We start from the raw sequence: 15,801 nt of genomic DNA on the forward strand, positions 1-15,801 counted from the left end.
TCATAGGTCACAACCTCAAATGGACACCTGGGCTGACAATGTCAATGGGAAAACTGGTGGAATCTAAGTGCTTACCCAAGTGATAGAGACTATGGAAGATTGAAACGCATCCTGCCCCATCTACTGGGCCATGAGGACACATGGCTGGATCTTCTATTTAAGAGATGGAAATCTGAATTTTTAAGGTATCCTGTGTTTTAAATGTTTGTTCAGATTTGTTAAAAACACTGTGAGCCGGGCAGCCCCGGTGGCCCAGCGGTTTAGCACGGCCTTCGGCTGGGGGCGTCATCCTGGAGACCCAGGATCGAGTCCTGTGTTGGGCCCCTTGTGGGGAGCCTGCTTCTCCTTCTGCCTGTGTCCCTGCCTCTCTCTCTCTCTATCTGTCATGAATAAATAAAATCTTAAAAAAAAAAAAAAAAAAAAACACTGTGAGCCAAACAAAACACAATGTGTTTATTCCTAAAACACAATAGGTCCAAGCCACCTCCCTGTGCTCTCCTTTTCTCCCAAGGAGCAGCAGATCCCAGGACCCAGCCCATTAGCTTTTTCTCTTTGTTAACTGCCCACTCTTCCCACTGGAGTTCTGTGCACCCCAAGCTTGGTTGCTAAGGGGGTGGAAATCAGCCCTTTAGCTCCTCTTGTCTTGCGATCACCAAAGACAAATGTGTGTATAGACACATATATATGTGTGTACATATACATATATATAAGTATATGCTTTTTATTTCCCAAGGTTCTGTTGCAAATCAAAAAAAAGGGACAAAAATAACTTGCCTGGAAAAAGTTACCAGGGTACAGAATTTAGCAGTTAATTCTGGCCTCTGATTCTTGCTTAGATAATAGCTGGATGCATAGGCCCTTACAATGGGCTCTTATTCTTCAGTGGGGAAGCTTTGCAAAACTCAGCCTTTCTTTTGAGTCTCCCTTACTTCTCCAATTTAGAGAAAGGATTCAAGTCCACGGAGGGGAGGTGGAACTTCCCAAACAGTACATATTGCAAGGTCGCAGGAAGCATTCCTTAATTGTGTGACCTTGGCATGTGACAACTTGTCACCCATTTTCTAATCTCTAAAATGCTAATCATACCTTCCTCTGTAGGGCTGTCCTGATGTAAAAAGGAGATAAAAGTCTATAAAGTGAGGGGCACAGAGTAACGATCCCCGTGGGTATTTCCTTACAAAGTGTCAGAGAGGTATTTCTGTGATTGTCTATCCACTTCTCTCCAGTATTTGCTCCCCCACACACTAGGCCTCCCACAAGAGTGACTGAATGAAAACTCCTAGCACTGGAGCACGCCCCCCTCCCCCCCCCCCCCCCCCATAGAAACACACTTTCAGGAAATGCTGCTACAGGCCTTGGATTACTGGGCAGCGGTACCTTCCAGAACCCCCTTGGTGCCCTCACATCCTGCTTGGCTGCCCTGGTCCAGATGGTTCATTTAACCACGGTCAAATTAAAATCTCAGTTGCTGGGAAAACGCAGGAACCGTCCTCTCTCAACCGCAGGAGCTGAAGCGAGCGAGCACCCTCAGGCCCCAGAGATCCCGCCTCCTTCCACGGAGCGAGCCTATCAGCGTCCCTCTAGCGATGAGCGGCAGCTCCCTGGGAGCCAATGAACTCCGCTCGTTGGCAGAAGCCCGCCCATCCCTCGTGTCGTCAGTTGGTCTCCCGTAGATAGAACCCGCACCTGCGCTTCCTCGTCGCCAGCTTGTTGGAGGGTGTTTGCGTTAAAGTTGCCTGAGACCGGACCTTAAAGGGGAGGGAGCAGGACGCGGGGCCGGGGCCCTTTAAATCGAGGCGCGTGGTGCCTGCCCCTTTAAGGCGTCCGGACGGCTGAATCTGAGCTCCCGATTACCCCGAGTTTCCGTCGCAGGCAGCGAGGAGAGGCTCCTCGGCTGGGTCCGGGTGCTTGGCGGCGGCGGCTTCCTCCGCGCTCGTCCTCCCCGGGCCCGGAGACACCCCCGCCCCAGTCATGCTGAGCAGAGTATGGAAGCAGCTGACTACGAAGTGCTATCCGTGCGGGAGCAGCTATTCCACGAGAGGGTTCGCGAGTGCATTGTGAGTACGGCCCCGGGCAGCAAGGGTGATACAGGGGCGAGCGGGGCCGAAGCCCGGGGGTCGCGGGCGGGGGGGGGTCGGAGTGCGGGGGGCCGGGGCTCCGGGCCTGCGGGGGCCGGGGGCGAGCGGCGGAGGACGGCGCCCGGATCGGTTGGGCAGCTGCGCGGTAAACAAAGCCGCGGGTCGGTTTCCGTTCCTCCCGGCCCCGCCGCCCCGCCCCGCCCCGCCCCTCCCCCCCAGGCCCCCACCCCTCGCGGGGGGTTCGCGGCGCGGCTCCGCGAGTCCGCGGATTTCGACCGTCCTCCGAGAGCCTGAGACGGATGGGTCTGGTTGGGGGAGACCCCGCAAACTCCGCCGATGTTTGACGAAAGGGAGATTCCAGGAAAGACCTGGGAGGTGTAGGGGTGGCGTGCCAGAGGTACGGGGCACGCTGGTGGGCCTCCCACTTTGGAAGAAAGGACTCTTGTGGGATGGATTCTACTGCGTAGAGATGGAGAACAACTAAGTTGCCCCCCTTCTTTTCCCCTCATTGGTGCTTGTCGGACGCCCCCCCCTCCGCCCCCCTCCCCCTCAAGCCGAGGTTCTAGCTCCCCAGCCATTCAGGGATTTCCCCTGTGAGTGGTCCCCCACCCACCCATCCCCAGTGCTCCAAAGGCAGCAGGCTGTGCCTTAGGCCCTCACTGCCACCCAGGGCAACAGCTGAACCTGCCACACTGAGATGGACTCCTCTTCTGGGCCCCTGGGGAACCTTGGGGAACTTAGCTGCATCTGCCTCAGGGCTGCTTCCAATTCTCATCTCCCCCCCTCTGTCTTTCCTCCGAGTTCATCCCCCCCCCCCCCCCCAGAGTAGCCCTCATCCCCAAATGCTAAACGGAAGGCAAAAAAAGGAAAAGTTTGAAAGAATAGAAGTATTAATGAGTAGGGGGACCCACTGATGGAGTCATCCTTTGTTTTTCTCAGTCTGCCCTGGGCCGCTTCCAGGCTGGAGGGAGGGATAAAGTGAGCCATGACATAACTAGGTCTGCTCTTCTGTGTGAGGACTGAAAAGCAGGGACCGTATCAGTCCACGTGTGGAACTCCAGACCAGCTTTCCTTGGGTGATTCTTAGTGGATAGTCCCACATGGTGAGGCTGGGTGTGTTGTGGAGAACACGCCCAGGCCTTGAGACCGTGTAGGGACAGAGCCCACATTCCTAGAGAACAGGGAGGGATGAGACCTTGGACAGAGAAGCAGCCTCCTTGATGTCTCCCCCACTCTTTACTCCTGTTAGCTGAGGACACCAGTGCCCGCCAAGGGCAGCCTGAAGCCTTCTGCTGCCTCCCCCACCTGGCTCTAGAGAATGACCTAGCCTCTGCTGGAACTGCGTGGAACTCCAGCCTGACCTTTTGAGCCCTCCCACCTTCCTGGCTATTACGCAAGCCCAAGGACAGAGGGAGCATTAGGCAATTAGAAATCTTCAGTACAATCTGAGTAACTCATTCTACTCGGTTTCCCTAGTGTTAAAAGCTAAAACTTTGTTCTGGACCCATCACTCTTCTTGGGTCTCTTTGACTTCTTCCTTCCATGTATAGATAACTGTGTGCAGATTCCCTATGGGGTCAGCTTCTTTCGGGGACTGGAGGACCCATGAGACTGATCCTGCTCTCTTAGCTTACTTATTTAAATGCAGTAACATCTTGGGCTGTCTGGCTGGCTCAGTCGGAAGAGTGTACAACTCTTAATCTCGTAGTTGTGAGTTTGAGCCCCACGTTGGGTGTAGAGATTACTTAAATAATTTAAAAAATAATAAATGCAATAGCATCTCCTCAAGAACCTTTGGCTCTGATTGTAGAGCCAGGCCCACCAGTGTCTCCTCTCTTGGGCAACAGCAGCTTACTTGGGGTAGCGTAGGGATACCTACATACGCAGAGTGACTTGGCCAAGTCCTGCCACAACTATGGAGTGGAGGGCTAGTTGCCCAGAGGGCATGGGACAGCCTGACTCTGGAGTTGGAAGTAGCTTGAATAGGGACATGGAGTTGGTAGCCTTTAAAGAGGCTGATGTGGCTCTAGAAACATTGTGGATTTTATTTATTTATTTTTAAGTATTTTATTTATTTATTCATGAGAGACACCGCGAGAGGCAGAGACACAGGCAGAGGGAGAAGCAGGCTCCATGCAGGGAACCCGACATGGGACTCGATCCTGGGACTCCAGGATCACTCCCTGGGCTGAAGGCAGGGGCTAAACTGCTGAGCCACCCAGGGATCCCAGCATTGTGGATTTTAGATGGGCCCCAACTAAGGTCTACTCTCAGGGCAGGGGATTAAATGAGACTCTGCTTTGGCCAAGAACAGACCTGATCTTTCAGGCCCCTGAATAAACATAGAGTAGACATTCTGACTTAGTCTAAGAACATGATTCCTACTTATTCTCTCCTGGAGCTTGGGTCAAAGTGGCAGCAGGGGCAAGGGGGGAAGGGAGGAGACGAGTGTCAGGACAATGTAAACATCCCCTTCTTCCTGGAACCTGCTTCCCTTTTCAATAACACTAGGAGTAAAGTCCCTTTGGTTCTATGGCCTGTTTCAGGTATGTGTGTATATGTGTCTCTAGTTTTCTCGGCCTCTTTACCAATCAGGGGTCAGCTGAAGCTATTTTCTCCCAGAAAAACCTTCATAGGGCTGGACATAATGCTGTCTGGTCCTTCTTAAGGGGCCCTTGAGGCCCTGACTAGAAGAAAATCCTGGGGAAAAACATGGAACTCCTGGAAGTATGGAGCCTTGTTTTGGGACAGTGACCCCATAGAATTAATAGAGAGGCCACTGGGGCTGTGGAATGTGCTGGTTATTAGAGCTTCTCATCCTAGCTCACACTCTGCCACAGATCTCAACACTTCTGTTTGCGACACTCTACATCCTCTGCCACATTGCCCTGACGCACTTCAAGAAGCCTGCTGAGTTCACCACAGGTACCTGTGACTTCCCTCCCTTTTCCCTGCCCTCTGCCAGTGTTCCTGTTGCCATGGGGCCAGCCTCAGGGGAGTGGGCCCTTGGCGCCTGCTGGGAAAGGAAAAACTGGAGTCTTTGCCTCTTCTGCTTCCCTTTTTCCACAGGCAGGGGCAGGTGGTATAGTGGAAAGCCTAGACAGAAGGGTCTACAACTAATAAAGCCACTGGGAAAGTCATATAACTTTCCTGAGCCTCAGTTCCATCCTCTGGAAAATGGGCCTAAGGGTCTCTAACCAGTTCGTTGACATTGTGTGGACCAAAGGAGATGGTTCATGTGAAAGCCCTCTGTGAATCTAAAATGGACAGCTACAGGGTGAATGTTACCATGGGCACAAGCTCTGTCCTCTCCTCAACAAGGACACTCACACCGACCTGACCTAGGAACAGAGGAACAGAAGACTTGCCTGACCACTGGGCCCCGCAGCACCCGGTGATGGTGGCCTTTCTCTTTATAAAGACCTAAGTGTCCTCAGATTGGAACTTTCCTTCCTGTAGGCATTGTGTGATCTGGGGGGAAACATTTCCCCCAATTCCTAGCCCCAGCCTGTCCATATCATCCTGTCCTGGTCCTAGCCTTTACTCCCCTCCAGAAGGCTTCATGAACCCAAGAAGGGATATAATTCTCCCAAGGACTTTCTCTGTGAGTCTCCTCACCACCCCACCCCCTCGCTTCATTTCCCTTTGCTGCACCCAGCCACTGATGTAACCAACCTCCCAGACCAGCTGTTTTTTTTATATTTTCAGCTTGCAAAGAGGAACCTGCAATGAGAGAGATCGGGGGGGAGGGGGGAAGTAGGAGAATTTCTGGCTCGTACTCTTTCCACCTGGGACCACAGATCTTTAAGCTGCCACCTCAGCCAGAGAATAGGTTTTGGGACTCATAGCATTTAACTCTCCCAGGGCCTCCTTTCCAGCTCTGCTTCTGTGGCCTAGGCCCTTCTTTCACGGGGCAAGGAAGGGGAAGTAGGGCACACTGCAGCACAGATGGCTCCCAGAGCTGCCCACTGATCTCTTGCCTCTTCCCGTGCCTCTCTCTCGTAGTGGATGATGAAGATGCTACAGTCAACAAGATTGCGTAAGTGTTGCCGTCCCAGCTCCTGGCACTAGAACCCTTTAGAAGCTGGGATCTAGTGAGACTCCTAGAGCTCAGGGGAGAGTGGAGTGTCATGCAGTGAAGAGAGGGTTTCTGCTTCCACCCCATTTCTGGCTTGTTCCGGCTTCACCTCACTCTGGGGACGCTTGGAAAAGTTGTTGTTCCTGTATCCCTGGTTAGGCCAGGAGTTTCTGGGAGCCTCTTGGCCAGGAACTGTGTGTGAGTTGGGGCCTGAGTCACCGGAAATGATTCCAGCTTGGCTTCACCTCCCAGTGGTCATCAGGGAAGGAGTGGGGCAGCAATGTAGACCGATGGAATAGAGCAGGGGATGTGGAAAGTGGAACCCTTAAGGGCAGGGTGTGCTTGGTTTTTTTGTTTTTTTGTCTTTTTTTATGATAGTCACACACACAGAGAGAGAGAGAGGCAGAGACACAGGCAGAGGGAGAAGCAGGCTCCATGCACCGGGAGCCTGACATGGGATTCGATCCCAGGTCTCCAGGATCGCGCCCTGGGCCAAAGGCAGGCGCTAAACCGCTGCGCCACCCAGGGATCCCGGGTGTGCTTGGTTTTGAGAAGGCTTTGCTCCAGGCTGTTATTATGCATTAGTACATATAGGGAAAATATAGAGATGGCCCCTCTGATCAACAGATTAAAAGAAGGCAACCTTACCCCCTTGGTGGACCAACTAGCTAAAAATGTCTCTTCTTTTCACCTGAGGCAGCTCTGGACACAGGCCTCAGCTATGAAGCTGGGTTTCAGGTCCTCCTTTTCCCCCTTTGCCTAGTGCCTTCATGCAGGGCCTAGCTATATGGGGTGACTTTCCTCTTATTTGGGCTAGAGAAGGCAAGCTCAGAAATCCATATCTCTGAGCAGAGAAGACAAGTCTCTTAGCTTGGCATGCCTGCTATACCTGGCAGGCATGTGTAGGAGGACCACATTCCTGGGGATAGTCTGGGCAAGTGTCACGGCCTATGACATGAATGCCTAAGGTGTGTCCATCCCTTGTGCCAAGGCTTCCCTGGAGGGGGAGTTTAGGGGACAGTGGGTAGAGCCCTGGCTGGATGGCTCCTCCCCTGGGTCTGTCACTGCTACAAGTAGTTCTAGGAGAAGCCATCAGTGCCCAGGGGATGAGGAGGGCTTCTTGGGCCGAGGGAAGTGAGTGTCTAAGCAAGGGCACTACCCATTCTCTCTGCCCAGGCTTGAGCTCTGTACCTTTACCCTGGCTGTCGCCCTGGGTGCTGTCCTGCTCCTGCCCTTCTCCATTATCAGCAATGAGGTGCTGCTCTCACTGCCCCGGAACTACTATATCCAGTGGCTCAATGGCTCTCTCATCCATGGTACGTGGCTTCTGGTTCCAACCTGGGGTGGTGAGAGGGAATAGACTAGGTTCAGGCAGACATAGACAGCCTCGGCTAATTAGTTGTGTATCACCCCATCCTTGCCCCTCTCTGCCACCACATGGTCAGTCCCCAGTAGCTTGTTCCCTGCCTCCCGCCAATCACCTCTGCTTTTCCTTTTTTGCTCTAGGCCTCTGGAACCTTGTGTTTCTCTTCTCCAACCTGTCCCTCATCTTCCTCATGCCCTTTGCATACTTCTTCACTGAGTCCGAGGGCTTTGCTGGCTCCAGAAAGGTGAGTGGGGGATATATCAATCATCTAGGCAGGAAACAGAATTCCACTCAGGTGGTTCAACTGAAGAGATTTCATTTTACTTTATTGTGTTTTTATTTATTTAATTTTAATTTAATTTAGTTTTAATTTAATTTAATTTTTTTTGGAGAAGGGAAGGGCAGAGGGAGAGAGACAATCTTAAGCAGCCTCCATGCCCACATGCAGCCCGACATGGAGCTTAGTCTCACAACACTGAGGTCATGACCTGAGCCGAAATCCAGTTGGCTGCTTAACTGACTGAGACATCCAGGTGCCCCACTGGAAAGATTTTAACAAAGACTATTTGCAGAGGTTTAGTCAGAGTTAAGGGGATCAACAAAGAATTTGAGGTGCTACTGTCAGCAGGAAGTCATTACCACCCCTAGGCCTGTGGGAGCAAAAGGAAGAAATAGTTTCTGGAACCCATTGGTAGTTGAAGCTGGGAGGTGCTTCACAGCTACTGCTAAAACCATAGTGCCAAAGGTTGAAGGAAACTGAAGAAATACCCTGATCCCTCTCTCTTCCTGCCTTCCACCCTCTTGCCTGTCCTTCCCCTTGGGCAAACCGAACCAGAGGGCAAAGAACTTGTGTGATGAAGCCCTTGGGGACCAGCCTCCCATGGCAGGGCAGGATGGGGAAGGGAACTGGGGAGGGGATTTGCAAATGAAAACTATTGGTATGGTATAAGAAATGGCCGTAGATGAAGAGTGGGAGGACAGGGTGATTTAGTGGAATAAGAGGGAGACGCCCTTCCCTGTCTCCTGAATCCAGTCCTTTCTGCTTTCCCAGCCAGGCTGCCATCCCATGTCTCCTTCCTTCCCCTGATGTTGATCCTGCCCCTTTCCTGTTGCCTCCTCCTATAGGGTGTCCTGGGCCGGGTCTACGAGACAGTGGTGATGTTGATGCTGCTCACCCTGCTGGTGCTGGGCATGGTATGGGTGGCATCAGCCATTGTGGACAACAACAAGGCCAGCCGGGAGTCACTCTATGGTGAGAAGGCCAACTTCCTCCCTCCCCCTCCACCCAGGCTGAATGGCTCTGCAGTTGGCTGATATTCTCCTGCATGGAACAACTGTATCCCTCTAAGGTGGAGAAGATTGGGACCATGTTTCTTAGACTGAAATTTCAAACTGATGGATGTCAAGCCAAGTCCAACTTGCAGAAATGATCCATTGGGCCCATGCAATGATTAAAAATATAAATGAGTCAGTTGCTGACATGCAAAAGTTGAGAGATGTCACATTAATATCCAGATTTGTGGCTTTGCCTGACAAGATTGAGGATCCAACCACATCAGATTGCAGGGACTAGGCCTAATAACAGTTGTATTCTTTTTTTTGTCCATTTTATTTTTTAAAGATTTTGTTTATTTGTTTGAGAGAGAGAACGAGAGAGAGCATGAGCCTGGAGGGAGGAGCAAAAGGAGAGGGACAAGCAGGCTCCCCGCTGAATAGGTAGCCCAATGTGGTCCTCGATCCCAGGCCTCCAGGGTCATGACCTGAGCTGAAGGCAGACACTTAACCAACTGGGTCATCCAAGCACCCGAGCAGTTGTGTTCTTTAGATACAGCATAGGGCCTCCAGTTTGCTGTAGCCCCCCACTGCTCCCTCTTCTGCTGACACTGGGCCAGCTTTCCTTATTTGCATTACTTGCCTAACCCCTGTAGGCTTATGTGTGGTGTCCTTGCTAGTCTCTGAGGCCCATCAACCCCCGGGAAGCTGGACGAGAGACCAGCTGACATACGTCTTTTTTACCCTTAGACTTCTGGGAGTACTACCTCCCCTACCTCTACTCCTGTATCTCCTTTCTTGGGGTCCTGCTGCTCCTGGGTGAGTGTTGAGGGTCTTAGAGGGAATGGGCGAGGTCTGTGGATCAAAGTAACCAGGGTGGAAGGAGAGGGGATGGAAGGACGGGTAAGGGAAGTGGTAGAGAAAAGGGCTGGCAGGTAACTGGCTCCTGTCCCTACAGTGTGTACTCCACTAGGTCTGGCCCGCATGTTCTCAGTCACCGGGAAGCTACTGGTCAAGCCTCGGGTACGTAGTGCTCCTTGCCCTTTGACTCCTGCAAAGCTGGAGCCAAACAGTGAAGCAACCCTATAGTTGTGCAGCACACGCCTTGCAAAAAGCCACAGCCTTTGTTGGCTCCTGTATCCTTCAACCTCATCATTTGGAGCTGGTCACCAGACATGCAAGGCAGAACAAAGGGCAATTGGGAGGGACTAGACAAAGCTTCTGGCCACAGGGTGGTGAATGAGAGTTGGGGGAAAGAATGAGACTGGAGACTGGGATGAGCAGGGGTCTCCGACGGGGCCCTTGGGATCAGGGAGCCTCTGACAGTCAGTCCTTCCCTTTCCCCTGTCCCAGTTGCTAGAAGACCTGGAGGAGCAGCTGTATTGCTCAGCCTTTGAGGAGGCAGCTATAACCCGCAGGATTTGCAGTAAGTCATGGTTCTCCTCAGCTGGGATGGTGGGTGTGGCTTGGGCAGGGGCCACAGGACTGAGAGGCAGCACCATCTTCTCTGCCCTCAGATCCCACCTCTTGCTGGCTGCATTTGGATATGGAGCTGCTGCACAGACAGGTCCTGGCTCTGCAGACACAGAGAGTCCTGCTGGGTATGTAGGTTGGTAGGGAATGGGATATCTGTGTTTCCCCAAGGAGAGTAGCCCATCATTCTAGGCCCTTGCTAACAGCTTCCATTCCATTCCAGAGAAACGACGGAAGGCTTCAGCCTGGCAGCGGAACCTGGGCTACCCCCTGGCCATGTTGTGCTTGCTGGTACTGACGGTAGGTGTTCCGTTCCTGGTGGGGGTGAGGAATAGCAGGTTCTTGACTGCTTTAGGTCTTCTCAGGGAAGAGAGAAGAGATGCAGGGACCCGATTATCATCAATAACCGTAGTTGCCCCTCACTGATTGCCTGCTCTATGTCCTGCCCTGTACTGAGTATATCGATCCCCATTTTGTAGATGAAGAAACTGAGGAGTGAAGGAGTTTGCTTAAGGTCATACATGGCCGCTGAGTAGTTAACAGGCTTGCTCTGTGGTGAAAATAAGGCTTGAAATCAGTCCCTCCCCGCAACTTGCCATGCTCTAGACTTGGAAATAAGTTGTATTGGTCTAGGGGAAGAGGCACATTTTTTTTTTCCGTTTTTTTTTTTTTTTTTTTTTTTTAAGATTTTATGTGTTTATTCATGAGAGTCACAGAGAGAAAGGCAGAGACATAGGCAGAGGGAGAAGCAGACTCCCCTGCGGGGAGCCCGATATGGAACTCGACCCCGGGACCCTGGGATCACAGGATCACACCCTGAGCCAAAGGCAGACGCTCAACCACTGATCCACCCAGGCACCCCAAGGCACATTTTCTAGTCAAACTTTTTACAATCCTTCCACCCTAAAAGGGTGTGTTTTATAGTACCCTCAAAGGTGCTCTGTTGCTAGCAGTGGCCTTGAACAGGTCCCACACAGCTAATGGAAAACTGAAAATGTTGGACCAGAGTATCTGTTCTTAACATTCAACTCCAAATACAACTGTGGGTTGGGGCAGGAATGGGAGTCCATGATCTTGCTTCACACAGGGCCTCTCTGTGCTCATTGTGGCCATCCACATCCTGGAGCTGCTCATCGATGAGGCTGCCATGCCGCGGGGCATGCAGGTACCAGGCTGCGTATTCTTGGGGGAGGGCTTAAGAAGGCCTGGGGTGAGAGACCGAAGCTGAGGCCAGAGGGAAGGCTGGGTGTGGGTGCTGGGTGGTGCTCCTGGTAGGAAGTACTCCAGAGCAACACTACTCTTTCTCTCAGGATGCCTCCCTGGGCCAAGTCTCCTTCTCCAAGCTGGGTTCCTTTGGTGCCGTCATTCAGGTTGTACTCATCTTGTATCCTTCTGGACACTCACCATTGCCTCACTGGACACCCACCAGTTCGCTGACCCTGTCTCCTGGGGCTGTGGTGGGGACGATGGGGAAGGGGGCAAGACTTTACCAACAACCTAGGATTCAGAAAGAAGGAAATTACTTTATTTGAAAGGAGGGTCAAGGGAGAGGTCCATTCCCTTTGAGATGAGGCATTAATCCTTCCTTGGGGGCTAGCCAGTTCTTCCTTAACCCAGTGGCAGTTACCTGATGATATCCTCAGTTGTGGGATTCTACAGCTCTCCATTCTTCCGGAGCCTGCGGCCCAGATGGCATGACACAGCCATGACACAGGTAGCTGGGCAGGAATAGAGGAAGCCTCTGGGGGCATGCATGGGCTCTAGGTGCTGGCAGCTTTGCTACCCTCACCTTTCCTTTCCTTACTTCCACCTAGATAATTGGGAACTGTGTCTGTCTCCTGGTCCTAAGCTCAGCACTTCCGGTCTTTTCTCGAACCCTGGGTAAGTAGCAAAAGGAGGTAAGGGAATTGGCTTTTTCTGAGTACCTACTGGTGCTAAGCATGTACTTTATATATGTGCTATCTCTAATTCCCACAGCAAACCTACAAGGAGGTATTACCCCCATTATACAGATGGAGAAATTGAGGCTCTGTAAAATGCCTGTGCTGAGCTTCAAAATAGTGTTACTTCAAAGCTCACACTTTTCCATTAGCTACATCCCACGGCTTCCCTTTTTACTTCCATTTTTTTTGGTGGAGAAGCACCACTTTCCCCCAAATCTTCCAATGCACTGGATCCTCTAATACATATTCTCATTTTATAAAGACAAGAAGCAAAGAAGCTAATTGATTTATGTAGTTATATAACTAGCTTGAAGCAAGGCCAAGTTAGACTAGAACACCTTGTCTCTTAAACCCCAGTCCAGTGCTTTTTCCACACACTGGGACATCAAATAATACACTCCGTCCTTCTCCCATCGTTAGAGCTCTCATCTAGAATTGCCTGGTAAAAGCATGCAAAAGTGTAATAGTTCCCCCCAGGGTAGTATGGGAGTTGCAGAGGTCATCACCCCTCCACCACATCATCAACCATATATCCTAAATGATTTAGTATTCACATCAGTTCTGTTTGGTTCTTTACTTCATATTGTCTCCACTATAGCATTGTACTTATGCCAGGGATTCAGTAGAAAACTAGGCTTGTGGGTCTACTGGTTAGTTCCTTTAGGTTGTATGTAGGTAAGAATATTATTTTAAGTGGGAGATAGCCCTAAAATTTGGACTTGGGATGACATTATGATGATTAAGGGTTCAGGCACTGTTAGAATAATGCCTGATGCATATAGTACTTTATGTGTGTTGTCTCATTTAATTCTCACAGTCCCATTATTTTCTCTATAGTTAAGGAAACTGAGGCACAGAAATTTAAGGAATCTGCTGCAGATCACAGTTAGGGGTGGGGTTTGGATCTGAACCCAGGCAGCCTCATTAGAGTCGGAGTCTTAGCCTCCACACTGGAGGAGAAGATGCCAAACTCTGGAAGGGAAGGTGGAGCAAGCCTCGCTGCTGACACTTTCTTCAACAGCCATAACTCCCTCTGAGACAGTTGGGAAGAAGGAATAATTAACGCATAGGAAGAGGCCAACCTATCGATTGCAGTGTTGAGATATGGCCACTAGGAGGCAGCAGAAAGCTGGGCTCTGAGCCAGGGAGGAGCTGGGGAGCCCACTCCTACCCTGGCCTCTGTACTTCAGGGCTCACTGACTTTGACCTGCTGGGTGACTTTGGACGCTTCAACTGGCTGGGCAATTTCTACATCGTGTTCCTCTACAACGCAGCCTTCGCAGGCCTCACCACTCTCTGTCTGGTGAAGACCTTTACCGCGGCTGTGCGGGCAGAGCTGATCCGGGCCTTTGGTGAGAGGAGTGGGGGTGTGGGCTAATGGGGTGGCTGTGAGGTGGGGCCCTCTGGAACCATGGTCATCCAGGCAGGAGGGATGGTATGCTCTTTTCTTTGTTTGTAAGGCATCTCATATACCCATTCTATGGCTTGGTTGCCTTATCCCCAAGACTAGACCTGTACCCTGCTTTTGACTGCCCTCCGTCTTCTCCAGGGCTGGACAGATTGCCGTTGCCTGTCTCCGGTTTTCCCCGGGCATCTCGGAAGACCCAGCACCAGTGACTTCCAGCTGGGAGTGGGAGGGAGAAAACTGGACACTGCCATCTGCTGCCCAGGCCTGGAGGGGCGCCCGGGGGTGGGTGGACCTCAGGACCTGGAATCTGAGAGGGTGGTAGAGGGGAGCTGAGCTGTCTGCACTGTTGCATAATCTGAGCCAGAGTTTGGGACCAGGCTCCCCCGCTTTTCCAGATTTAACTGTGGGCCTCAGTATGGGGCAGGGCTGAGTGACTGGGTCTGGCTCCTGGTCCCAAATCTGTTTACACATCAATCTGCCTCACTGCTGTTCAGGGCCATGCCCGTAGCCATGTTTACATGATTTGATGTGCAATAGGGTGGGGTGGGGACAGGGGAGAGACTGAGCTGGGAGCAGACTTGGGAGGCGGATTGTCTCCCTTGCCTCTGGCCCAGCAGAACCTAAGCACTGTGCTATCCTGGAGGGGCTTTGGACCATCAGAGGGACAAGGGCATAGGGAAGAAGCGACCACAACCATGAGCAATAAAGTTGATCCCAGGGTTTGTTTTCGTTTTTTAAAGGGCCTGTCTTTGTGTCTGTTGAACAATTCCCACCAATTCTGAGTCTACCAACTGAGAAAAACGAGAGATCCTACCTACCATCCTTTCCCTTCTCCATCTGCATTCTTAGTATCTTTTAGGGACTTGGGTCTAGTGTTAGTTAGGTCATACAATTAGACAGTAAAAGCTCCTCCTCCCTTAGCCTTGCTTAAAGCTGACTGGTCTCATGATTCTTCCTTATACTCCTGCCTTGTTTTTGTGCCTTGGTTATTGGGGGTAGGTGGGCATGGGTGTAGGGGTAGGATAACTTCCCCCTCTATGCACACAACATCCTCAGCCCTGTCCTCCCTGACGTGGCTTGCATGTAAAATGAAAGAAGACTGACTGACAAGGGTTTGTGGTTTGCAGAGAAGAAGGTAACTGTCTTCCCAGAGGCTATCAGTGCCTAGAACACTAGGCAAGCCCCCCTGCTGTGTGTGGGGGAGGTGGGGACAAAGTCTGCTCCAGGTGACGCAGATTGTGCACTGTGCAATTTCAAGGGGCCACCATTCACCTCATGGTCTTACATATGGTTACTATGACTATTTTCTTGCAAATGGCACGTATCTTAAGGAAGGACCACTTTTTTCTAGTATACACGAAGTTGCTATAAGTGCTAGCCATGGAGCTGAGAGAGCCATGGTATAGATTTTGGTATAGATTACCAAAAAAGTTTAGTTGCCACAAATACTTGCTGGGCGGCCTACTGTAGGCCAGGCACTTAGCCATGGAGATTCATGGTAAACAGTTTTGTATTTAAGAATTGCTTTGTCTAGAAGGGTGACACAATTCTAATACTACAATGGTTGGCAGTTAATTACTGGTTCTCAGGCAAACAGGTGGGCAGTGTCAGGACATCAGGGAGGCCTTCTTAGAGAAAGTGATTTCTAAATGATAATAGATTGGTGGGTGAAGTGTTGCAGGCTCAAAGCCTCTCAGATGAGACTTGAGTGGTCCGAAGTAGAGCCAGTCCCAGGGGGTCCAGAGAGGGAGCAAGCTAAAGAGGTGCCTAGATGGAAGGTAAAGGGAAAAGACCATTAGTCGGTTAGAGACTATGACTTGAAGTACCAACTGCCCTCCAGCAGCTTCTAATTGACAAGTTATGCATTTGAAAAGAAGCAGCCCTTGGGTGTCTGGCAAGGACAAGATGGGACAGAAGTTTGAAGTCCAGAACCAGATTATAACTGATTCTGGGGGAAGCTCTCAGCAGAAAGCTGCAAAGTCACCCGAGAAAATGGTCCCCTGGCACCCACCCCTTCCAGTCCTGGTTAGTACTGCCACAAGGAGGAGAGATGAAAGTGGAGGTGGTTTGGGGAGGACCACGGAGAAGAACGTCTCTGGTTGTATGCCCAAAGAGCTTGGCTGGCCTTGGGCAGAAACTGGAGCCCATACTTCCTGGATGATAGCAGAGGACAATGGGCTGCC

The 15,801-nt window shown here is 51.3% G+C and overlaps 1 protein-coding gene across 5 annotated transcripts; it reads left to right on the top strand.

Annotated features, from left to right (window-relative positions):
- Window positions 1-1,630: 1,630 nt before the first annotated feature.
- Window positions 1,631-14,357, top strand: LMBR1L (limb development membrane protein 1 like). 5 transcript variants are annotated; one of them, XM_026000243.2, is made up of 17 exons: window positions 1,631-2,057; window positions 4,919-5,003; window positions 6,084-6,117; window positions 7,333-7,472; window positions 7,663-7,766; window positions 8,648-8,774; window positions 9,545-9,613; window positions 9,753-9,817; window positions 10,148-10,220; window positions 10,312-10,395; window positions 10,491-10,567; window positions 11,355-11,432; window positions 11,578-11,651; window positions 11,891-11,981; window positions 12,082-12,148; window positions 13,401-13,562; window positions 13,760-14,357. In XM_026000243.2, the coding sequence occupies exons 1-17, from the start codon at window positions 1,986-1,988 to the stop codon at window positions 13,825-13,827; spliced, it is 1,470 nt and encodes a 489-aa protein (XP_025856028.1). In that variant the 5' UTR covers window positions 1,631-1,985; the 3' UTR covers window positions 13,828-14,357. The 5 variants fall into 5 exon arrangements, with proteins under 5 accessions (XP_025856028.1, XP_025856027.1, XP_072621487.1 ...); XM_026000242.2 differs by having other exon boundaries at window positions 1,650-2,057; window positions 5,943-6,117; XM_026000244.2 differs by having other exon boundaries at window positions 1,691-2,057; window positions 4,902-5,003.
- The last annotated feature ends 1,444 nt before the right edge of the window (window positions 14,358-15,801 follow it).

Source organism: Vulpes vulpes, chromosome 8 (assembly GCF_048418805.1).
Source record: "Vulpes vulpes isolate BD-2025 chromosome 8, VulVul3, whole genome shotgun sequence".
In the NCBI taxonomy this organism is placed as follows: Eukaryota; Metazoa; Chordata; class Mammalia; order Carnivora; family Canidae; genus Vulpes; species Vulpes vulpes.

Excerpts from the sequence above, each read along its gene's own strand:
- LMBR1L (XM_026000242.2), top strand. The coding sequence starts at position 1,986 with ATGGAAGCAGCTGACTACGAAGTGCTATCCGTGCGGGAGCAGCTATTC. Across the intron at positions 11,433-11,577 it reads CCATGCCGCGGGGCATGCAG|GATGCCTCCCTGGGCCAAGT; the intron begins GTACCAGGCTGC and ends TCTTTCTCTCAG. Across the intron at positions 13,563-13,759 it reads AGAGCTGATCCGGGCCTTTG|GGCTGGACAGATTGCCGTTG; the intron begins GTGAGAGGAGTG and ends CGTCTTCTCCAG.